This window comes from Armigeres subalbatus, chromosome 2 (assembly GCF_024139115.2).
Source record: "Armigeres subalbatus isolate Guangzhou_Male chromosome 2, GZ_Asu_2, whole genome shotgun sequence".
Classification (NCBI taxonomy): domain Eukaryota; kingdom Metazoa; phylum Arthropoda; class Insecta; order Diptera; family Culicidae; genus Armigeres; species Armigeres subalbatus.
In genome coordinates, this window is record NC_085140.1 from 295,705,009 (window position 1) to 295,730,327 (window position 25,319).

At 42.5% G+C, this 25,319-nt stretch overlaps 1 protein-coding gene across 1 annotated transcript; it reads right to left on the minus strand.

The window, feature by feature from the left end:
• Window positions 1-997: 997 nt before the first annotated feature.
• Window positions 998-24,404, minus strand: LOC134212441 (WD repeat-containing protein 81). Its single transcript, XM_062690307.1, has 5 exons — window positions 24,134-24,404; window positions 23,849-24,067; window positions 2,143-7,628; window positions 1,614-2,075; window positions 998-1,545 (listed from the first exon to the last, which is right to left on the minus strand). Exons 2-5 carry the CDS (start codon window positions 24,059-24,061, stop codon window positions 1,314-1,316), a joined length of 6,393 nt encoding a protein of 2,130 aa, XP_062546291.1. The 5' UTR covers window positions 24,062-24,067; window positions 24,134-24,404; the 3' UTR covers window positions 998-1,313.
• Window positions 24,405-25,319: the final 915 nt, after the last annotated feature.

The window sequence follows — 25,319 nt, forward strand, 5'->3', positions numbered from 1 at the left end:
CCTCGGCAGGTTTAGTCATCAACGTCAACAAAACCAAATCGTTGGATGTAAACACGGTGACTCCTTCCAGTTTCACAGTAGCCAGGCAACCAGTGGAGAATGTTGAAAGCTTCCAATATCTTGGTAGCCAAATGGCGTCAGACGGCGGTACCAAGATCGACATAGGCGCATGGATCAAGAAAGCAAGGGCTGCCTTTGCGTGTTTAAGAAATATCTGGAAAAACAGGCAGATAAGTGAACGCACCAAAATACGAATTTTCAACTCTAACGTGAAATCTGTGCTGTTATATGCTAGCGAAACATGGTGTGTATCAGTGGAGAACACTCAACGGCTGCAGGTGTTCATCAATAGATGCCTGGGCCTGGTGGCCTCACAACTGGATCTCAAACAACGAGCTCCATCGTCGTTGTCATCAGAGGCCGATAGCAACAGAAATTCGGGATCGGAAGTGGGGCTGGGTCGGCCACACTCTACGTAGGGGCGGAAACGAAATCTGTAAGCAAGCATTAGACTGGAACCCAGCGGGACATCGCAGCAGAGGCAGACCCAGAGGCTCATGGCGGCGAAGCCTCAATAAAGAAATAAAAGAAGTCGACCGAAATCTAACCTGGCAACAGGTTAAAGCGATAGCCGGGCATCGCTCAGGATGGAGATCTTTCAAGTCGGCCCTTTGCACTACCGGAGGTGTACAGGATCCATAAGTAAAGTAAGTGTAAAGGAAAACTTCCGAAGATTCTGCCAAGAAGGTCAACGAGTGTTTTCATTCGTACATGATTATAAACTTTTTCAATAAAGTTTCTATCTTTAGATTTAGAAGCCCGGCGCTGGTTTTTTGATGTTTTCGAAGACTGGCATCACTAGCAGCAATGCCGATAATGGGATAGATATTGAGTTATGAGCTTAAATTTTTCCTAATCGTAGATAGCCATTATTGATTTTATTAAATTTTGGTAAATGAATTTCTCATTTATTCTATTAATTGATAACCACCAGTAGTTTCGTTTCAATCAATCATGCTTATTCTAATAATATTTTTGGTATGCTTATCTTCACAATATCAATTCTCATATATCCACACTAGATGTGTATAAGATACAAATGGTAATAAGTATTGAATAACTACTATAACTCACAAGAAAAAAAAACATCAAACAAAAAATGACGAACTTCTTGGTATTCGAAATGTCTTCTTTTTTTCTAACCTTGGAATGCTTTCAGAGTTTAACTGCTAGTGCAACAGCAGTGGTTTTGTTTTCTGGAGTTCGGAATGCACAGGTTTCCTCGAGCAAATTCGAATATGGTGAAATGCTTTCTAGCAGAGTAAACCAATGGTGCCATTGTCGCCACCGACTAGCAGCATCCGGTTAAGCGGCAGAAGCGAAAAACTGGTCAACACGCCTTTGAACGTCTCCGAGCGCAGTTTGGTGTACGAGAAGGTCGTATCCGTACTGATGGCTCCGTAGACACCGATCCGGTTGGTAGGAGTACCAACGATCAGCTCCGGACCGTTGCTGGTGAGGCAGTGGACTGGTTCGGGACGGTTTCTGTGGTAAAAGGTAAAAAGAGGGTTTCATGGTACAAATTCGATATTTAGGAACTTCAAGTTTCTTACTTCAAATTAAACTGCAAGTTTCCCGTGCTAGGGTTCCACACACTGAGAGAATAATCCAAACTGGTACTGATCAGTTGGTTTTCGTTCGGTGCCAGCAGCTGCAGGAGATCACTGTCATTCGCTCGCCAGGAGGAAATGATGAATCCGGTCCGTCCATCGAGGACGGTTACGTGCCCGGAACTGAGACCCACGGCGATCCACGCACCAGAAGGGGAAATAGCAATGGTTCTTACCGAACCAACCGGCGCACTGGAAACACGCCATTCGTTACAGTAGCTGAAAGTACGGGCATCGATCATGCGGATGCAACTGTCGGCCGTTCCGGCCAGTACCAGGCAACTGGGTGACGGGAATGTCTTCACCACCGAAACGGGAGTGTACTTCGGAACGTCCAACTGACCGATTTGGGCTCCTACGAATGGATCCCACAGGTGGACACCAGAATCGCAAGAGATGGTTAATCTGGGAAACAGTATAAAATACATAAGTAGGTATGTACCCTAATTAATAAGTTTTCTAAAAGACTCACCTCATCGATTCCAGGAAGGCCAGAGAATGCACGGATTTGCGATGATTGATGTAAGTGAATTGGCAGGATGACATTTTATTGCCATCGCCTTCACTGCGCAGCGACCACAGTTTAACGGTCTTGTCCTTCGATGCGGAGATGAAACTGTTCTCATTGTCCAGCGCCAGCACTGCCTTGATTGAGTTCGTGTGTCCGCTATACGTTTGCAGCTTGATCTGCTTCAAATTGAACCGATTGTCTTTGTCTGAGCGACCGATCTCGTGCTCCCAGTAAGCCAACCAATTCCCCCGCAAATTCCGAGCGCTGTTCACCTGATCCAAACGGTACGTCACCATCCCTAGCAGTTCCTTTTGGTCCAGCTCGATTTTGTTGGAATCGTTTCGAACTTCGATACGATTGCCGATGATGTTGGAACCGAACGTGTTCGAACAGTTCAGTGACTCCAGTTGGCTCTCTTCATCGTCTCGATCGGCGTCTGATTTGAACCTGCCGTACTCTTCCCTCGAATAGTCCGGCTGTTCGTGATCGTGGCAGAGGTTCAGCACCAGGGCCATGTTTTTCAGCGTTTGTGACATTTCTAGCTGACCGAGGTAGTTGAGGAACGGCAGGAATGAACAATAGGCAAGATTTGGGGTAAAGACGTCTCGAATTTCTTCCATGGCTCTCGAGCGAACGCAACCTTGGATAGGAGGGCGTGATTCGCGTTCCAATTGAAGATCGTGGTCTAAAGCACTCGGTGGGGTGTAACTGTCCAGCGGTTCCTGTCCTTTGACTCTAGCTGGACGAATCTCCGGACCACTCACAGAAAGTTCTCTTGTTCCTCCGTCCCGACGAAATTCGATAATGTGGGAATCATCAGTTCCGGAGCTACATGGACTAGAATCCGTGCGATTTTTCAGGTCTCTGAAGTGCTCGCTTTGGCCGTAGGCTTTGTCGAAGATGAGGAAGAAACGTTGCAACGCCGGAACACAGATGTGTTCCCTTGTCATTTCTCGACCGATGCGATTTGAGATCACGTAGAGAGTATCGACGAGTTTCCGAGCCAGAACCGATCGAGCGAGGAATCCACTTGGCATGACAAATTTGGTTGACTCCAGCAGACGAATAATCGGATGGATGACTGAACGAAGAAGGAAGTCCTGAAGTTGGTCCATCACGGTGCTATCATTGAGGTACGGAATCAGACATTTGACAAGCTGCAGTGAACTAATTAAGCCTCCTTCTAAAGTTTGGGTGGTTTTCTTGCGACAGAGTGCGATCAGTTCACTGGCATGCGGAAAGTACTGAAGTAAGATGAATTGATCACCGAAGAGGGCCGATATCGACGTTAAACACTCGATAACGCGTTGAGCGGATTCATCGCCAACCACGCAGCCATCGGATATCGTAAAGTAATTGAGACTATTCCTGGATTGACTGCGGGAGGTTGTATCACATGGAACGAGATTTTCAGGACCGACGTAACAAAGGGTGAGCATCTTAAGCAGGTTCCTGGTGAGGTAGCGTGCGCTCAGAACTGGGCCCAAGCGATGAGACAACCAAATCAAACTCTCCGAACTCATCTCCGAGATGCGAGTCGATCTAGTCTTGGTTGTGTCAGAGGTTCTCTGAGCGTTTTGGTTAGCAGCTGGGGCATTCTTCATAGGATGATCTGGTTGTGGAGTCTTGCATAAAAACTCCATAGAATCTACGCTCTTCTTACTTCCAATTTCACAGCCTATGGAATTGAGCTCGATACTTCTACGGAAAGAAGAAGGGATTGGAATTGTTGGTGACTTGGGATCGCCCTTCTCGAGATCAGACTCTGAAGTAACGGCTATAATTAGGTTGAGTTTCTCCATGCTTCCCGTAATAGACTCCTGTGACAGAACGAACTCATCCTCCAGCGAATCTTCGATTGCTTCTTCCGCCTGTGAGTGGTTCAGCGGTAGATCAAAACTAGTACAGTCAGCTTTCATATCGAAGTCCTCTATGATTCTCTTCATAGCAGTTTCCATTTCTGTGTCACTGTACTCTTCACCTCCTACATTGATAATTGTCTTGAACTTCTTGACACGTTCCGGCGGAGGATCTTCATCGAAACTAAACATTTCTTCAATGTCTTCGTCAATGGATGCATCATCGAGGGGTAGATTTTGAGCAACTGTGGGGGATATCGTTTTCTCTGACGCATCCGGAGAGACAAGTGTGTTTGAGATGGACAACGATTCGTGCCCTGGACTGGTTGCATTGCCATGAGCGGATGACGGTTCGATGCTGGTGTCGCTTCTTAATTTGAAGTTCCTACATGACCGTGATCTTCTGAAATCACCGCTAGGAAGGTTTTCATGAAAGTGGTATGGTTGGTTGAGGTCAGCGTCCTTGTAGCCGCCAACAGCTTCTACCAACGGTGCTATGAAGTTCTCCAGGAAGCAGCGTAAGCCGAATCGCACAATCAGTTTGAGAAGAAAGCTATGGTGGTAGAGCTTTACCGATTTACGGGACTTGAAGGAGCTATTTCTGGTGAACTTCAATGTTCCCGGATCATTGCTCAGTTGTGGATTTTGTTGCTGGTTGATTCGGGTCTCGTTTTCATCCGATTCGTAGAGCAGAAGAATCGGTTGCAGGAGGTGTCTTTGAGTGCCTCTGATTCCCAAAGCGGTAGAAATAGTGTCGAAAAGGTTCCAGGCAGCTAGAATCGACGTGTCATCGGCTTTTATCAACTCGATGAAGTGCGGAAGGAGAAGTTCAACAGTAGAGTACTGTTCAGTACCGCATGGTTCCAGCAGACCTTCTGTTAAGGCGACACAGCAATTGACTTTACACTCCGCTATCCGTCGGCGGAAATCTATTCGAATTTTATCAAGATTCACATACCGCGCACAGCTTTTGCCATCACAGTCGAAGAACGTATGCAGATCAAGTAGATAAGTTGACTCCTCGAAATGATTCAGAGCTTTTATTGTCTGGTAAATGCGTGGATATTGAGATGGAAACGGAATCAACAGGCTGGACAGCAGAGGCTGTAGAAACTGATGAGGCGACGGATGCGGAAGACCTTTCTCCGTCACAGTGGTGTCCAGTTCAGGAGAATCAATTCCAAGAAGTAACTTTACGGCATATTGAACGCAAACCGGGATTAGTTTCAGATCTTTCCTTACAAGTTTCACGCAAGACTCAAATCTACTTTCGAAGTCTTGTTGAACGCAACTTCCCAGCGGCCGTAGCTTCGATGCCAAAAACAATTCCACAATTAGACATCCCAGCACCTTCAGATCGTTTGTCCGCACGTCCAAGAGCAGTTGCTTAAATGTATGCCTCGAACTAGGTTGATTCTGCAGACTCTGAGAACGAAGATTCTGAAACATCTTTCTGTCTTTCAACAAAGATGCCTCGTAAGCTTCCGAAAACAATCGATTGGTAAACGAGTTGGTTTCGTAACCCAGTTCTCGATCGTAGCTACTTGCGGTGCTCACGTTCCACAGCTCAAAATCATCATCCAACAGTTTGTTCTTTGCTGCATCCTTCCCCGAGTCATCCGTCGCTAGGGAAGCCTGGAAGGTTTTGGATATGAATACTCCCAAATTTTCCACTGCGTTCAGTTGAGCCACAGGATTATAATTCTTCGGTAGAGCCAACATTGAAGGAGCTTTGGGTTGTACGTTGATGTGGTAGCTAGTCGATCGCTCTATGGATTCCGATTTGCAGCTCCCCGAGCGTAGGATTTGGGAAGAATATCGGTTCTGAGGTGAAGAGGTGTACTCCGGATAAAACCCGCCGGAATCGGATCCAGAATATCCGGAACTTGAACCCTGACGGGAGAGATCCTCCGAACTGCGAGTCAACCTCTGTCGAGATTCCTGCAGCGTCGACAACCTCGGAGGAGTTTTCCCATTCCAGATGGTGGTAAACTGTCGCACCGGATGAGGATTGGTGAACAGCTGAACTACTCCACGTTGACAGAGATTCTGATGTTTGTCCACCAGCGATAGGCAGACATTTTTCGACTTGATCGCAGACGACCCAGTCAGTTTGTAGCCAAATGTGAGATCAATCCAATTGTGTAGCTTCTCCGAGACGTACTGGCTCTCCAATGCTTCCCGATGTTTTGCGATGAAGTCTTCCGGGCAGGTTGCCCAAATCGGCACCTCCAGATCGGGTAGATCTTCGTGAATACTTTTGAATACTGACGGATCCGTGAAAAACTCCGGAGTACACTCGTCTGGCGTCCACTCGTGTAAGCGTTGTACCGAAACGGGATATTCCGCTGGAACCCATATTGGCCGGACGTACTTGCACAGCGTAGACTTGGGGGTTCTGCGGGCCATGTAAACGTAGTAAGTGATTTCCGAGAGAACATCCGATACATGGTGAGGCACGGTTCCCTCCGTACCAATCGCCGCCTGGAACGTCAGATCCAACTGCGCATCGCCTTTGTTCAAACGGAACTTGGATTTCTTCAAATCTCGCCAAATCTGTCCGTTTCTGGTGGAAAAATCGGTAACCCATGGCATAATGTGATGGTGCTCGGGGCAGCCTATTCTCCGTCCGGCCAGATTATTCAGAATCGTGAGGTAGTCGAAGTTTGACAACTGTCCATGACACCACATTTCGCAGTAGTCTTTCAATGAATATTTGAGATCAAGCCCTTTGAGAAGCCTTACTTTCGAATCTCTGCTCAGGCCCAGCCGATTTGAACTGAGTTCTTCCAGCTGTCGTTGGATGTCGTCGTCAAACTCCAAGAGGTTTGCTTCTAGGTTAGGAATGGCTCTCACCCATAAGTTCTCCGTCAGATGGATATCGCCCAGACCTATGTTGCCCATATTTAACCCACGATCGTGCAACGATTTCATCAGATTCAGTAATTGATAAATCAAGAACAGCGGTTTGTTGTGAGATTTCTCGAGGATGGCCGGGCTGTAAGTGACGCAGTCCAACAAATTGTTTTCAATAAATGGATCAAAAATCAAGTAAAGGTTCATGTTGGTCTCAATTGCTCCCAGCACTGGGTATAGATTGGTATGTGGCTGCATCAGTGAACAGGTCTGTTCCGTGACAACTCCCCCGTCCTCGGTGCAGACGTCCAACCGTACGACACGACATCCGTAGGTCCGAGTCAACGCTTCCCGCAGCACAAAGTCGTATGGAAGCAGCGCTGCTGATATGTTGTTGTTCTCCTGCTGGTGTTTCTTTGTACTATTGAGGCCACTGATAGTGGAGTTATTGCCATTATCGAAGCTTCCCATGCTGGTAAAGTGCTGCTGGGCATTGCTTGTGTTTGCTGGATGGGGCGGTTGGTGCTGATGATGATCGGGTCGCGAGGCGGCATACTTACGATAGGCAGTCTTCCAGAGATTCTTGTGATTCGTCTGGGAGACGTACTGCAAGAGCTGAGAGTAGTGCAGCGGGTCCTCGTTCTCCGAGGGATGCGCATCGCCGTTGTTGAGGTTGGCGAGTAGTTTGTTGCGCGGCAGCGGGATGACCTTGGTGGGGTGCTTTTTGTAGACCTGTGGAAGAGAAGTAGGACTTTAGACTGGCTTCAAGCTCGGAAGTTTTGGCATTTCTTTAGGGAAATATGGTCAGAAAATAATCACGCGTTACGTTATGGAATTCAAAGAGTTTACTTCAGCTGACCAGAGTCGTTTGGCTGAAAATCGTAAGTCAATCGGAAGTCATTTGGCCGAATAACACGTTAGACCGACCGTCAGCTAACTCAATTCTGTTTGGCAGAAACGGTTATGCTACGTTTTGACAGGGCAAGTGAATTGAACAACTCAGTTGAATTCAATTGAATTGCCAAAAGTTGAACATGTTCAACTTTCTTTTCGTTCAAGTGAATTAAATTAAGGTGTTTACACGTTCAGTTCGCGTTCGATTCAAGCGATTTGCTCAATTCACTTGCCTTGTATAAACGTAGCATTAATAGGAACGATATGACCGAAAGCGACATACTACGAAAATTCGTATGGTCGAATAGGTCATTTGGTGGAAAATACCGTTTGACCGAAATGGACGTTTGTCAGATTGTTATTGTTAGTTTGGCCGAAAAGGTCAATTCACCGAAAATGCCGTTAGGCTGAAATGGCCGTTTGGCAGAAGAACGATTTGGCTGAAGGGCGATTCGGTTGAAAATGTAAACTACAAAAAAACCTTTTGGTGCAATGATAATTGTAGCGTCATGAAAATATAAGGTTGTTAAACGCTACAGAATGTACCGTCGCCAAGCGATTATGTTTTGTACTTTAAATAAAATTCGTTTCAACTCTCTCATGTATTAAACCCAACCAATTCTTTTCAATAGTCCAATTTTTTTTTTCCATAATTCGCATTTCAAATCACTAATAGCAACAAATCCGAAGATAGAATCTTACGGGCAAATTTTACTTTTTGACGCAATCATATTCAATTCTTGTCAATCACTTACCGACCACCGCTGCTCGGACCGATACTGATGCCATCAAATTTCAGTCTCAAAGTCTTGCGAGAAAATTTTACTGGATGCCACGAGTTTGCTATAGTCAGAGTATCACAGTATGGTTTATTACTTTCTTCCAAATATATTAGTGGTCCTGACAAGCACCGATTTATTTTCAATCATTATCAGCAACCACTCATTAACTCGAATCTTGCGATAAAATCACAAGACACGACCGAAAGCTAGACGTGTTTTGTAAAATGAATAAATTTCTTCTCGGAATGAGAAGAAAGTTGGTCTTGAAAAGAACCGAATTATTTTCAATAATGCGTATTCCTAATCACAAACAGAAGCAAAATCAAATTAGAATCTTGATTAAAAATTTCATTTGACTGCTATTGATGCCATCAATGCGAGTTAATTTTTGAAGTGGCTCCATAAGACTTTAAGAAAAACTCGTCTTGCCTCAACCTCCCCTTGTATAGAATGGTGGTCCTGAGAAGAACCGATTAATTTCTAATAATGCGTCTTTCGACTCCATACTTTGGCTTTGCAAGAAAGTTGGGGCTTGAGAGCTGCTTCCACTGATTGACATTGGAGGGTACTTCAGATGCCACCGTTGAAGAAATGCATGACCGCAACAGACGCCACAGAAGCGAAACGAGCAACCGATAGTCCGAATGTTGTGAGAAAATTTCGTTACGTTGATTTATCTTCAACAATGCGTACTTTAAACCACTCATAGCGGCAAAACAAAGGTCAGAATCTTGCTTGAAAACTTCACTTTCCGCCGACGGCAAACTCTAGAAACCACTATTACTGAGGCCATAGAATTTTCTTCAGTCATAATACGAATAAATTTAAAACGTCGTTTCCTTCCGACACGTGCGATTATGTTTTGCACTTTGAATAAAGTTCAGAGTCGGTGAGAAACTATCATTTTGTGCTGACAACATCTTTGCAAACAACACAATAGTGAATAAATTGCTGTAGCAGCCACCTGGAGACAGCCGATGTTCGGATCGACACTGACGCTATGATTTCGCTACCGAAAGAAACTCCCTTTCGCACAAACGACTTATTCTCAAAGCAATCTAGATTGACGGTCGTATGAACCGTTTGGTCAAACGACATGTTAGGCATTGGCATTTTCGGGCAAATGGTACATTCTGTCAAACAACCCTTTCGGCCAAAAACCCCATTCTGCCAAACGACTATTTTGGCCTAACGACGTTTTCGGTTAGATGGTCTATTAGGCCAAATGACCAGCTTGACCGTTCGGCATTATCGGCCGTATGTCAATTTCGGCCAAATAACTTTCAGTGAGAAAGGTGTCGGCCGCATCATCATTTCTTCTATTTTCAACACCTGAAGCTTTTCTTGGTAAATGCGTAAATCATCTTTTGAACAAAGAATGAACTTTCGGTTTTTAATCTCACTTTTCATGGGAACCGAAAGCAATAACACATTTTTTTTGCTAGATGATATAGATCAGTGGTGCTCAGCATTTTGTGCGTTTTTTCGTTTAATTTGCTTGTCACACAATAAAAATGAGCTTTCACCTTACAAGTTAGTACTTGGACGAAAGCTTTCAAATATATCTATCAGCTGAAGATATTAAAACGAATATTGGTGTTAAAACCACTCCGTACGACTTGATCGAAGTTAAATTACCTTGCGGCCCGCGGGCCGCACTTTTGTTTTGCTTTGATCGTTTCGTACGGACTGAATTTGACATCAATATCCGTTTTATTTCCCTCAGCAAATAGATATATTTGAAAGCTTTCAACCAAGTGCTAATGTGTATAGTCAAAGCTCATTTTTATTGTGTGAGAAGTAAATTAAAGAAAAAAACGCCCAAAGTGCTGAGCACCACTGATATAGATGATAAAATCAGAACAATTTTCTTTCAATCTAATTTACTTTTAAAGCTCGATTCAATGTCATGTCTTGCTATTATTTGCCGTGACATCACCTTCAATAGGGGGATATTATATATGCGGATTTGAAAGCGACTTTCGACCAAATTTACCACTGAAGACTACACTCATCTGCAAAAGCTGATTAATATGTTTGCTCTCTGGTGTCAAGCAAATAAGCTTGCGATCAGAGTTCCAAAATGTGCGGTTATGACTTTCCATCGCTCTAAGCATCCTATAATATTTGATTACCACATAGATAACTACAAGGGGATGGGTTATTTAACGGCAGCCCTTACTTTGCACCGTTCAATATGCAAAAACGATTTATAAAAAATGAAAAACGATCCTTAAATAACATCTGAATGTCCTATAAAACGCCACCATAAATCCATAAAATTGTTTGAGAGATTCCATAAAGAATAATTTTATGATCCATAAATCTTTAAAAAATTATCCATAAAAACTATATTTTGATCCATAAAATTTCAAATGTGCGCAATTTTTATCCTGATGATGATCCATAATTTTGATAATGTGATCCATAATGCTTGGAAAGAAGGTCAATGAAACTATATTAATTGATCCACACATTTTTCAAAATCTATGAATCATTTAGCTAAATTTATGGATCATATCACCAAAACTATGGATCATTTTGTAATGTACTGTTAAATGACAGTTCGATAATCAAAGACCGCGCAATACTATTGCGATCGGATTATGTATAACGCCTGCGAGATAAGGTGTACTGAGAATAAATAACTATGGCTCATTCGTAGCTAGACCATCGAGTTAACTGCAAGTGTTCTTTTTCAACTAAGAAAGAATCTCATTTTATAATATATTATAGTTGGCGACGAGGAAAAATATATTTTTTTGAAAAGTGAAAACTTAAACTTGTGCTTCACATCAGCCAGGATAATCTAATTATCTCATTTATCCAAGATTGGTACTGCAACCACAACATCCTAACAAAAGGTATACCGCAAATCACACACAGTCGGAGGACAAACAACGGTGCGGACTTTGTGGAATAAGTATCTTCAAAGGCAACGCAGTTTCATTTTGGGTTCGCTATTGGTGGTTATTTCATCTAAAATTGAAACAATTTCGTGAGTATAAATCAGGTTTTCCAATGTGAGGGACTCTAATGTTACAGAAATCACCAGGAATTTTGACCATTGTTCTACAAAGTCATTGTTTGACCATTCTACTGACATTGTATTGTGTAAGTGAATAACCGAAACCATTCCACGTAAAAAAAAGGTTCTATTTGAAGGAGACAATTTGTTTGCATCTTACAGAAGAAATAAAAAGTATTACCTATTCCTAAATATATTAAAAGTATGTAATTATCTCTTCATATAGGCACGTGAACTGATAGTGACAAAGTGAAATTTTAAGCGTGACTCTATTGTTCAACTACCCGGTTTTGAAGGAAGTTTGTGCTATACAGCGTTCCCAAACGGTCCCCAGCCCGCCGGTGCCCTTGGTAACAACGCGGCTGACAGTTACGAGAAGAGATCGGCTGCCGGATACAAAATCGTGGTTGGACAAAGTCGAGGTGCGCTCCTTTCAAGGTCATCCAAAGTTACCGGTAACCTTTCAGGTGAACAGATTGAAAGACGGTGAGTCAATTCTTTTCATTTCCTTTGTTTTTGGGCTAGCAATTGTTTGCTTATTCATATTTTTTCTCTTGATAAAGACTATCAAAATGGCTAATGCTAATATAGCTATTACTATTGAGCCATATCGTAAAGGCACGCCCTTCGGAGATTGGGTTGAAAGATTAGGTTTCTTTTTCATTGTCAATAATGTTGCGGCTGAGTCGAAAAGAGCCCATTTCATAACACTTGGCGGACCAACAGTGTTTGCGGAATTGAAGCTACTCTTTCCGAACGTTAATTTGTCGGAGATAGATTATGATGACATGATTGCTAAACTTCGCGCTCGGTTCGACAAAACGGAATCTGATCTGATACAAAGGCTTAAATTCAATAATCGGGTTCAACAGCCGGATGAAACGGCCGAAGACTTCGTGCTGTCCGTAAAGTTGCAAGCCGAGTATTGTTCGTTTGGTAATTTTAAATCCTTTGCTATCAGAGACCGTATTGTTGCAGGAGTACGAGATAGAGCTCTGCAACAAAAGTTGTTAAACGAAGAAAAATTGACATTAGAAATGGCTGAAAAAATTATTACTACCTGGGAAATGGCCGGGGCCAATGCAAAGAACTTGAACTTAAAACTCAGTAGCTATGATCAAATTGCGGCAATTAGGAATCAGGGACCTATACGATTCGGTTCTAGATTAGACCAATTATCACGGACGTATGATTTAGCGCATAGCCTAAACACACCAAACAGGGTTCCGGTTAAAAGCAGACTCGGATATAGGTCGTATCCACGGGACGCCGGTCTCCAAGGGAACAATAATTTGAGAGATTCAACGAAATTTAGATCGATCGATAGATATCAGCAACGCCCAAATCGTCCCAACTATGCCGACATGGTTTGCAATTTTTGCGGCATTAAGGGACATATTCGCCGTAGGTGTTTTAAGCTAAAGAATATGAGAAAGGATGCTGTAAACATGGTGGACACATGCAGCCCCAGCGCAGCGGCAGAAAAGAACATCAGTGCGCTATTGAACCGTATGAGGACTCACTCTGATTCTGATAGCGACGATGGAAGCGACGCAGGTAGTGTTACGTGCATGCTAGTTTCCTCTATCAATAGATTAAGCGATCCTTGTTTGGTTGAACTAACAATAGAAGGTAAACTATTAAAAATGGAGGTTGACTGTGGGTCATCCGTTTCGGTTATTAGCAAAGCACAGTATTTTTTGAATTTCAGAAAACCATTGAAGAGATATAGCAGAGAATAAGGCAAAGACAAAGGTGCTGTTTGAACGAGATGGCGCCACAACATTTAAAGTAAAATTAATTTCCTTGTATGGACAAATCATGCGTTCTCATTAACTACGCATCGCATCAATATGAAACCTAGGTCAAAAAGCAACAAATAATTTTTAGATTTTTTGTTCCCACGACTTGTTTTACAGTTCTAAACAATAAAAGAGATTTCATTGTACCTCCATACTAAATTCTAGCTGTATACTTTCAATTTCTTCAAGACTGTTCTCCACCTCGTGTGTGTGGAAGGAACATTGAATGGTTGCTGTGTGTTTGCATTTTTGACCTAGGTTTCATATTGATGCGATGCGTAGTTAATGAGAACGCATGATTTGTCCATACAAGGAAATTCATTTTACTTTAAATGTTGTGGCGCCATCTCGTTCAAACAGCACCTTTGTCTTTGCCTTATTTTTTCAAGACTGTTCTCCACCTCGTGCGTGTGGAAGGAACATTGAAAGCTTACGATATCGAACAGCAGATGTCATTAGTGTATATGCAATATTACATTGATACAAACACACAGCAACACCACCTGTCGCATGATAATGGAAATATTGCAATTATACCATCAGGTGTAGTGGCTGTTGTTAAAATATTTAGGAAGGGCCTCAAGCGGAATTTTTGCTAGAATGCAACTGACGATCTCCTATTGGTGGTGGTGAATGGTGCGAAATTGAAAATAGAAGGAGAAGCAGAAGTGCTAGTTGAATTTAATGGAGTTCATGCTCAGTTGCAGTTATTGGTATTGAATAGCAATAATGACTTCATACCGCTATTAGGAAGAACTTGGTTGGACGTATTTTATTCGGAATGGAGACGATTTTTTTCAAGGACAATGAGTGTCAATAATTTAGTTTTAGGAAACAAGGACGACAGGACTCGTGAAGTACAAGAGAAATTTGGCAGTGTTTTCGTAAAAGATTTTTCGACACCCATCAAAGATTTTGATGCGGATTTGGTGCTTACAACGGACCAGCCTATTTTTAAGAAGGCGTATGATGTACCTTACAGGTTAAGGCAAAGGGTTATTGATTATTTAACAAAGTTAGAAAATGAGAAAGTTATTACTCCTATTAAAACGAGTCAGTGGGCATCACCTGTAGTAGTCGTCATGAAGAAGAATAATGAAATACGGCTGGTAATTGATTGCAAAGTGTCCATAAATAAAGTTATGGTCCCTAATACCTATCCCTTGCCCACTGCTCAAGACGTATTTGCGAGTTTAGCTGGTTGTAAGATATTTTGTGCCTTGGACCTGGAGGGAGCCTATACACAATTGGCTTTGTCAGAAAGATCTAGGAAATTTATGGTAATTAACACTATTAAGGGTCTTTATACATATAACAGATTACCACAAGGGGCTTCTTCCAGTGCTGCCATCTTCCAACAAGTTATGGATACAGTTCTTGACGGTATTGAGCATGTAAAAACTTACTTAGACGATGTTCTAATAGCAGGAAAAGATTATGAAGATTGCAAAAAAAAGTTATTTTTAGTTCTGCAAAGGCTGACTCTTTCAAATATTAAAGTAAATTGGCAAAAATGTAAATTTTTTGTTGAAAGATTGCCTTATTTGGGACATGTGATAAGTGAGAATGGTTTATTACCATGTCCAGAGAAAATTTCAACAATAACTAATGCAAAATCGCCAGAAAATGTAACTGAATTGAAATCATATTTAGGTTTGTTGAATTATTATAATAGATTTTTACCAAATCTGTCATCAAAACTATATTATTTGTACGCCTTATTACGGAACAACGCTAAATTTATTTGGGATAACAAATGTAGTAAAGCTTTTGAAGAAAGTAAAAAAGCGTTGTTATCGGCGAACTTCTTGGAGTTTTATGACCCGCAAAAACCTATTATTGTTGTAACTGACGCATCATCATATGGACTTGGAGGGGTAATTGCTCACATCATAGATCATGTTGAAAAACCTATATGCTTTACATCATTTACTCTCAATGATGCTCAAAAATCATACCCTATACTACATTTGGAGGCTTTAGCTTTAGTTTGCACTATCAAGAAGTTCCATAAATATCTCTACGGACAGAAGTTTACGGTTTTCACTGACCACAAGCCGTTAGTGGGCATTTTTGGTAAAAGTGGGAAACATTCAATCTATGATAAGAAAATTATTTTGAGCTTTTTAGTGGAATGTTTTCACCTGTCATAAGACGAGTTTGAACAATCCCATTGAATTCCACCACTTAATTGTATCCTGACAGATACGTATTTCGACCTCAACTCGACGAAGTCGAGTCAAGTACAAGACACTGAAGACGGCCTTACTGTTGAGGTCGAAATACGTATCTGTCAGGATACAATTAAGTGGTGGAATTCAATGGGATTGTTCAAACTCGTCTTATGACAGGGGATTCAATCTATGTTACAAAAATACAGAGGTATATATTGGAACTCTCGATATATGATTTTGATATACAATATAGGCCATCTGCTAAAATGGGAAATGCAGACTTTTGTTCTAGGTTCCCTTTACAGCAGACAGTTCCAAATGAATGCGACTATGAGTTTGTAAAAAGCATAAATTTTAGTAAAAGTCTCCCGGTTGATTTCAAAGCGGTTGCATTGGCAACAAAAGATGATACCTTTTTGCAAAATATAATTAAATTTCTGAGAAATGGTTGGCCACAAAGAGTAGACAGATGCTACAGTGACGTGTACTCAAATCAACAGGATTTGGAAATTGTTGAAGATTGCTTATTATATCAAGATAGAGTTGTTATACCGAAGGTACTCCAAAAAGACATTTTAAAACTACTACACGTCAACCATTCTGGAATCGTTAAGATGAAGCAAATGGCTAGAAAAACAGTATATTGGTTTGGAGTTAATGCTGCTATTGAAAAGTTTGTCTTAGGTTGTGACGCATGCAACAGCATGGCAATTGTGAGCAAACCGAAAATAACATCCAAATGGATACCAACAATTCGCCCGTTCAGTAGAATTCACATTGATTTCTTTTGTTTTTAAACATCACACCTTTTTATTAATAGTTGACAGTCATTCCAAATGGGTCGAGATAGAATGGATAAAAAGCGGTACAGATTGTAGTAAAGTACTGAGGAAGTTGATAGAATATTTTGCGAGGTATGGATTGCCTGACGTACTTGTATCTGACGGTGGCCCTCCTTTTAACTCAGGGTTGTTTAGCACGTTTTTAGAAAGGCAAGGAATAAAAGTGCTTAAAAGCCCACCATATAACCCGTCAAGTAATGGGCAAGCAGAAAGACTAGTAAGAACAGTGAAGGAAGTTTTAAAGAAGTTTTTAGTTGATGGAGAGATCGCTGAGTTAGAATTGGAGGACCAGATCAATTTGTTTTTGTTTAATTATCGTAATAGTGCTTTGACAAATGATGGTCAGTTCCCATCTGAAAGAATATTCTGTTTTACACCGAAAACTCTGGTAGATTTAATAAATCCAAAAAGACATTACAAAAACCAACTAATACCGCTACAGCCAGATGAAGAACCTGCAAATGCAACTAGCTCTAACAATAATCCAGATCCTTTAGACAATCTGATGGCTGGTGACATAGTATGGTATAAAACCATAGGGGAAGAGGCCCCAAAACGCCCCACCGGGGCATAACGACTTCCGGGTATTCACTTATATTTACCATTTTTGAGATAGCCTTAATAAAACTAGACGTGTAATTATGTAGGTTAGGTGAAAAAAGTGTCAAAATAATAGATAGGAATGTAGGAAAAACTGAAATTTTTCACATTTTGATGAAACATCTAACATTTCGGCGATGCAAAACGCCCTAGTGGAACTATCCTACAATGTACTCGCGTCTCCACGCACTGTCCATACCAGAATGCTGATGTGCCGACGCATGGTACATTGTTCCCTAAGAGCTGCCTGCTAAAAGGCGTTTTGCCTCATGAGTTTTCTGGCAACGAAATATCACCATCACCACTTTTCAGAAATGTGAATATTATCAATATGATTGAGATTTTTTTCTAATTTTAATATGGCATCAGCTAGCTATATTGTTTAACTGTTGCGTCAGGTAGAAACACCCATAAAAATCGTTATAGCTTAGGTATAAAAACAGTCTATGCTTAGCTAGGGCATATTGCCCCTCCTTCCCCTAATCCCCACCATCTCTCACGTTGGTTGAAAGCTATTTTTCTAAAACGCTTCTCTAAAAATACATTTCAGGTGGAAACTGGAAACGTGCGGGTAATGGCCCATCGGACCCAGCTTCGCCTTGCTAAAGAGAACGACCTTATAAGACCCAACGTGACAGTGAAGATTCCTATTGCGGCCGGGGAAATGCATAATGAAGACGACGAGGAACCATTTCTCGGCTTCCCTGAAAGCACTAAGAGAGAGACACGAAAAAGAAAACACCAAGGCGAAGGAACCAAATCTAGTTTTGTTCCAAGGCGTTCTAAACGAAGGAGAACAGTTAATGTGAACAACAATTTTACATACTATTGAATAGTGCTCTGAATTTATACATTGTTGGTTATGAAAATTAATGTAATCTCTAGAATTCGTGAATGACAAATGTCAATTCGAAGTAAATTCTTATGTTTAGTTCTGAATTAGTATTGTTAAGTATTTCGTTATTTGAAACCTCATTAAAGGGGGAAGAGTTGTAATGTACTGTTAAATGACAGTTCGATAATCAAAGACCGCGCAATACTATTGCGATCGGATTATGTATAACGCCTGCGAGATAAGGTGTACTGAGAATAAATAACAGTGGCTCATTCGTAGCTAGACCATCGAGTTAACTGCAAGTGTTCTTTTTCAACTAAGAAAGAACCTCATTTTATAATATATTATATTTTGAACAAAGTTATGGATCAAATGGCCAGAATTATGGATCAAATGACTAAAATTATGGGTCATATTATTGAAATTATAGATCATCATCACGATTAAAAAATGCACAAATTTGAAGTTTTATGCATCAAAATATTGTTTTTATGGATCATTTGTCATTGTCATTGTGATCATTGTCTATTTTCATGGGAAAATAGCAAAAATTGTATTGTTTTTCTTGACCATGTTAATGGAACATTATTTTATTTATTTATTCAGACTAAGGCAGAAGTGGCCTGTGCGGTATATAAGAGTCTTCTCCATTCGGCTCGGTCCATGGCTACACGTCGCCAGCCAAGCAGTCTACGGAGGGTCCACAAGTCATCTTCCACCTGATCGATCCACCTTACCCGCTGCGCATCTCGCCTTCTTGTGCCCGTCGGATCGTTGTCGAGATCCATTTTAACCGGGTTACTGTCCAACATTCTGGCTACGTGCCCGACCCACCACAGTCGTCCGATTTTCGCGGTGTGAACGATGGATGGTTCTCCCAACAGCTGATGCAACTCGTGGTTCATTAGCCTCCTCAACGTACCGTCAGTCATCTGCACCCCACCATAGATGGTACGCAGCACTTTCCTTTCGAAAACTCCTAGTGCGCGTTGGTCCTCCACGAGCATCGTCCAGGTCTCGTGTCCGTAGAGGACTGCCGGTGTAGCGTTTTGTAGATTGTCAGTTTGGTACAGCGGCGAACTCTATTCAATCGGAGCTTCTTGCGGAGTCCAAAGTACGTACGATTTCCAGCCACTATGCGCCTCCGAATTTCTCTGCTGGTATCATTTTCGGCACTCACCAGTGAGCCCAAGTACACAAATTTTTTTAGCACCTCGATTTCGTCACCACCGATGCAAACTCGCGGTGGGTGGCTCACATTGTCTTCTCTTGAACCTCTTCCTATCATGTACTTCGTCTTCGACGTGTTGATGACTAGTCCGATCCGCTTGGCTTCCCTCTTTAGTCTGATGGAGGCTTCCTCCATCTTCTCAAAGTTACGTGCCATAATATCTATGTCGTCGGCGAAGCCAAATAGCTGGACGGACTTGTCAGTTTATCCGGAAATCCGTGTTCGTGCATTTGCTGCCATAGCTGGTCCCGATCGATTGTATCATATGCGGCTTTGAAGTCGATGAATAGATGATGTGTGAGAAACGTTGTATTTGGGGCATTTCGGCAGTACTTGGCGAATGGCGAACACCTGGTCCGTGGTGGAGCGTTCGCCCATTAAACCCGCCTGATAGTGCCCCACGAACTCCCTTGCAATTGGTGCTATTCGATGGCATAATATTTGGGAGAGCACCTTGTAGGCGGCGTTCAGCAATGTGATTGCGCGGTAGTTGCTACAATCCAGCTTGTCGCCCTTTCTGTAGATGGGACACACGACACTTTCCATCCACTCCTGCGGTAAAAAATTCCTCCTCCCAAATCTTGGAATTGACCCAGTGCAGCGCTCTAGCCAGTGCCTCACCACCGTGCTTAAATAGCTCTCCTGGTAGTTGGTCAACCCCAGGGGATTTGATGTTCTTCAGCCGGCCAATCTCCTCCTGGATTTCCTGGAGATCCGGAGCCGGTAAAATTATGTCCTGCGCGCGTTCTCTCAGGTCCATCACCATAACGCCATTTTCGTCTGCCACATCGCCATTCAGGTGTTCTTCATAGTGTTGTCTTCAAGAGACGCTGCGCCTAGCTGCTCTTTCGGTGGGAGTGCCACTTCCAGCTGCTGCGCGTATTTTTGGGCTAGTCTACCGTCTTGTAGCCGCCCAATGTTGAGCTGCGGCGTCTGACTTCGACGCGTGTTGTACACCGTCGAGAGTTTTTAGCGCAGGCATACTGCAACGAGGTAGTGGTCGGATTCAATATTCGCACTGCGGTAAGTGCGGACGTTCGTGAAGTCGGAGAAGAATTTACTGTCGATTAGAACGTGGTCGATTTGGATTTCCGTTTATTGATTAGGTGATCTCCATGTGGCCTTGTGGATATTTTTGCGGGGAAAGAAGGTGCTTTGGACTACCATTCCGCGGGAGGCTGCGAAGTTTATGCATCGTTGGCCGTTGTCATTCGATACGTTGTGCAGACTTTCTGGTCCGATGACCGGTCTATACATTTCCTCCTTTCCTACCTGTGCGTTCATGTCACCGATGACGATTTTGACGTCCCGCAGTGGGCATCAAACGTATGCCTGCTCCAGCTGTGTGTAGAACGCTTCTTTCTCGTCGTCGGGTCTCCCTTCGTGTGGGCAGTGCACGTTGATGATGCTATAGTTGAAGAAACAGCCTCTATTACTCAGCTTGCACATCCTTGCGTTGATTGGCTGTCACCCAATCACACGTTGGCGCATCTTACCCAGCACTATGAAGCCGGTTCCCAGCTCGTTGGTGGTGCCACAGCTTTGGTACCTAGGCAAGCCCCACAACTCGCAGATGGCCTGGGGAGGGGTCGTCAAGCCTTTGGACATAGTCCCTGCTGCCCAAGACTTACCTTCTCTGAATTTATCAAAAACAAAATTTCTGATTCTACATTTGCCACACCGTGGAGCAGTATCGCACAGAGACCTCATAATACAATCGACATGGTGGAGATTTTCAAGCATCTTGGCTTAGTGATTGATTCCAAACTCTCGTGGAGTACTAATGTGGATTTACGAAAAACTAACATCAGCTCGGTATTTGATATACAGTGAACATTCGCTAATTGGGTTTTTTCTAGTTGGGGCGCTTTTTAGTTGGGGGTTCGCTAATTGGGGCAAAACCCAATTAAAAAGCAGCTAAACGTCAGAATGTGATGTCAAAACCCCGTTGACGTTTTGTTTCCGTGTTTGGCGGGATCGATATTTTCTGGCGTGTAAAATTTTCCTTTGTTGAATGCAAACAGTAAACAACATTGACGCTTGTCAAAACGCCCCAATTAGCGAACGGCATTCGCTAGTTGGGGTGAGGTCGTGCCCCAATTAGCGAACGATCACTGTATTATGCAAGGTCTCCAAGTTTCTACCTCGCAAAACTTTGTTAACAATGTACCACGCGTTTGTACAATCTAAGTTGCGAAACCTTGTAGCGATTTGGAGAGCTGCAGCAAAGGGTAGATTGGAAAGTTGTTTGAAAGCAGTGTTTAATCTACCATACCTGTATTCAACAGTTGATCTGTACAAAAATAGTCCATCATCGATACTACCAGTTTCTGCCATGAGAGAAATCCAGTGTTTGCTCCAAATTTACAACAACATGTATAGCATGGAAGCACACTATTGACAGGTTTTCGAGTATGCTTCCCATAGACAGGGTTACTGATTCCTACATAGCATCATCTTTCGCTTGAGATGTCGCTCAGTTATGAATACCACAACTTTTGTTCGTATGTCTTCGTCACACGTAAGAACACGATACGCAATGAACCAAACCATACATTTTGGGCTTCCCTTTTCATCCGTGCTTTTGCCAATCACTGAGTTAGTCATTTTGACATTCAGCTTCTGTAATGAGTTATTCACAAACTACTAAATGATCGAACGCAAATTACTAAATAATCGAGAGCATCCTTGCTCCGTACATCGAATTCAAGATCATCTCGCTGCACAAAATACTCCTCAGTTCTGCCAGAGTACCGCACCAGTTCCATGCAAACTCCTACTACACTCATCGGTTCTGCAGATTCTGACGATTTCTATACCGACGATTGGGCACCGTATTGTCTAACGGTTACAGTCAAGCGTCAACTTCAAATTAGATTCTGTAACATGGAGTACAGCTTGCGCCAGCTTGAGATGCTTGGTTATATAAATAGGTATATGTCTGACCGAGGCCTGAGATACTGCTCTCGTTTTCAAAATGTTGAATGGTTCCATCTTGAGCTACTCGGTCAGCGAGAAACGCTAGTTTATCTTCTAGTTCTTGCACAACCTCTTTTTGGCAACCTTTCCCGCCATGGCTCTAAGGATATCTTCAGTTGATCGATCAGCGAGGAACGCCTTTTTCTCTTTCAGTACAACCTGTCACTGCCAGCCTGTCGACCATGAAGTGGTTCCAGGTCGATGTTTATGATCTTCTCTCAGTTGGACGGTCAGCAAGAAACGCCAAAATGTGTTCCGAATTAGCTAGGAAGGCTTTCTTTACCTTTGACTAATAAGCTGTTGTTATCACCGTTTACGCGAGATTGTTTCTTCGAGTCGTGGCTCTGGCCAACCGCTTTTTGTGGGTTCTCGTCCAACTCTTGATGCTAGACAGAGATGCATCTGAACACGAGAACGCGTGTTCGTGTTCAAAACGTTCTGAACACTGCACACTGTTCAAGAGCACTGACCTAACTTAGCAACTTGTATGCTAGGTAAACAAATTCAAGCAACGGCATGCTACACATTGTTCGGCTAGTATCGGGACACGTGGACATCTAACGGATAGAAATCAAGCATGCTCGTATGTTTTTGCATAGTTTCAAATCCAAGGAATCTTAGTTACCATGATCGTTTTGCCTGCGTGCCAACCCAGTGCACACTGAACTGTGTTCAGAGTTCAAACTAAGAACACCAAGGCACGCTCTTGGCTCATGTTCTGTTCAGGATGCATCTCTGATGCTAGATACTAGCGCTCCATATTGCCAGGTATCAGGCAATTATTATCAAACTTAAATTTTTCCACCGATCTCGGCTGTGCAAATCTCGGCTTAAGTTCGTTTGCTGGAATATCGGCTGAATGAACGTATGTTTACGGTGGCTCCTTTGAGTGCCGCAGTAAACAAACTAATTTTTCAACTGAGATATCAGCAGAAAGTCACTAACCGAGTGCTCGGCTGTGCGGATCTCGGCAAAAGAATCAAAATATGCCGAGCTGAACTGAGTGTATACAATTGACTTTTTGCCTCGATGGCTTCTTCCAGCTCGCTTTTGCGCTTCATTCAGCCACATTCAGCAGTTTTCGCTTCAGCTACATGATTAGCTCCTTGTTGACTTTCTAATGCTGTCGTCAGAATGTTGAAAGGATCGGACATATTCTTCAGAACCATCACCTCCTTCAGACTGGGTTCCAGATCCTGTCCAGAATTCGCAGGACATGCAAACAGTTTCTCCATATGAAACAGATGGTTATCCATGTCTTCGTTATGTCGGTGTACGCTGCTTCACATCAGCATGAGCATTATGACCTTACAATTTGTAGTTGTTACTTGTTGTTACATGATTGACTAGAACTTCCATAATTGAACAGAAAACCTAATGAATGGGGCATCGGGGATAGCTATCCATTCTCATTGTCTTAAAAGCTTATATATTTTCAGTCAATAACCACCTACCGTTTAGATGCATCCAAAACAAAACAAACCAAAACACGTGAGGCACGAATCGTTATCAAAACAAAACACAATGTACAACAGTATTCGTGCAATCGGAAAGCATGCTTCTTCCACTCGAAGTGTGCGTGACAAAAGCAAACCTTCCTCACACATACCCCCGTGAAAAAGAAAATCATCTTCGCCGAGCTCGATCGATTCGCAGCATAATCAAAACAAATCCAGCCAACCCAACGAGTTGGAACGAATTGAATGCGCACAGCAGCACAGTACTGTTACGAAACCGCCAAGCAGACGGAGGAAAAAGTTATGAAAAGCAAAAAAAGCTACTCACGCTGATGTAGAGCCGTGACCAGGCACTGCTTGGGCCACCGCGAGGCCACTCGAACGCTTCGTTGCCATAAAGTGGGAAGTCGCTCGGCACTTTCCCGCTCTGGGAAATCGCCTTCAGCCATGATTTATGAGCGAGCAGCTGGAATCGATTGGGGCTCCGCGTTTCCCGAATCTGGCGCTTGGGAATGTTGAGATCTTGAATGATTGCTTCCATTTGGACCTGGAATAGGGTGTACGGTTGTTTAATCAGCTCAAGATAACGAAGGATTAGTTGAGTGGCATTTACTTGAGGCGCAAGCCTCGATATGTGAAAACACAAAGAGAATGGCTCTACAAAGCGCAGCTTGTCATGCAGAGTAGGATGATTTCATTTTTTCGTGTAATCCTTCATTGTTTCCAGGAAAAATCAACCTTCACGGTCTGGAATGTGCAAACAGCTAACGATTGGTAACACTTTAATCACAAAAAGTTCAGGAAGTTTAACGAAAAACACGACTTTGCACTAGCGATTTAGGGGCCAAGTTATTAGGAGGAAAAAATTAATCGTCTCTTTTTGACGTTTCTCTTTCGCGACAAAATAGCAGTGTGGGTGGATGGATATGGGACAGATTGTCTATACGCACACATGGGCTGTAACGAACGAGATCAGCTGTTCGCTGCGTTCGCTACCGCATCGACCAAATTGTTTGGTTGTGCTATAAAAAAGTTATAGCAAGCTAAGTGAGTTGAGTCTGCACGTGGTTGAATGATTTTGATTGAAAAATGTCTCGATTTGACTTGATTGTTTGGATAATCAGATCATCAGACCCATTGATAATTGCTTTGATCATCCTAAACGAAATGTTCTAGGACAAACTATGAAGAAACCTCTGATTGCGAACAGGTTTGAATCGTTTGAATAGAGAATGATTTATTGGCGATGATAAATTCATGGCCTACTATAACTTAAACATCCCCCAAACAATAATAATAATAACTTCCAATTCGGCAATAAAGTTTTTTCACCATCCACTTGAGTTGCACCCGAAAGTACTATACCACAGACAAACAGACGTAACACTTCTCATTTCAACATCGTACACGTGTACAACGGTTGATTTGCAATACATTCAGCATGCGATTGTGCCAAGAGAGGCGCTAGTGTTCAATCGCTTTGACATTTGATTAGTGTATATGCTGCTGAATGTTTTCTGTGTTTGATGACGATGATGATGGTGATTGATATAGATGGCGCTAGGAGCAAACGTCAAAATGGTAAATAATCACATGGCTGTGGTTTTCGGCAAATTTGATAAAGATGGCAGTAGTGTTTTCCGAAAAGCGAATGACGATAATTTTTCGAACAGTTTGTATGAAGAGTTACGTCTGTTTGTCTGTGGTACTATAGTACAATAGTATCACAGATAACAGATGTTGAGGCTGGCATTTCATACGTGTGTAAACATCCGCAACCGTTAATTCAAATGTATTTT

Bases quoted from the DNA above. Each gene is read 5' to 3' on its own strand.
- LOC134212441 (XM_062690307.1), bottom strand. From the start codon at position 24,061: ATGGAAGCAATCATTCAAGATCTCAACATTCCCAAGCGCCAGATTCGG. The intron at 7,629-23,848 runs GTGAGTAGCTTT...TCTCTTCCACAG, and splicing joins GGTCACGGCTCTACATCAGC to GTCTACAAAAAGCACCCCAC. The intron at 2,076-2,142 runs GTGAGTCTTTTA...ACTGTTTCCCAG, and splicing joins GCCTTCCTGGAATCGATGAG to ATTAACCATCTCTTGCGATT.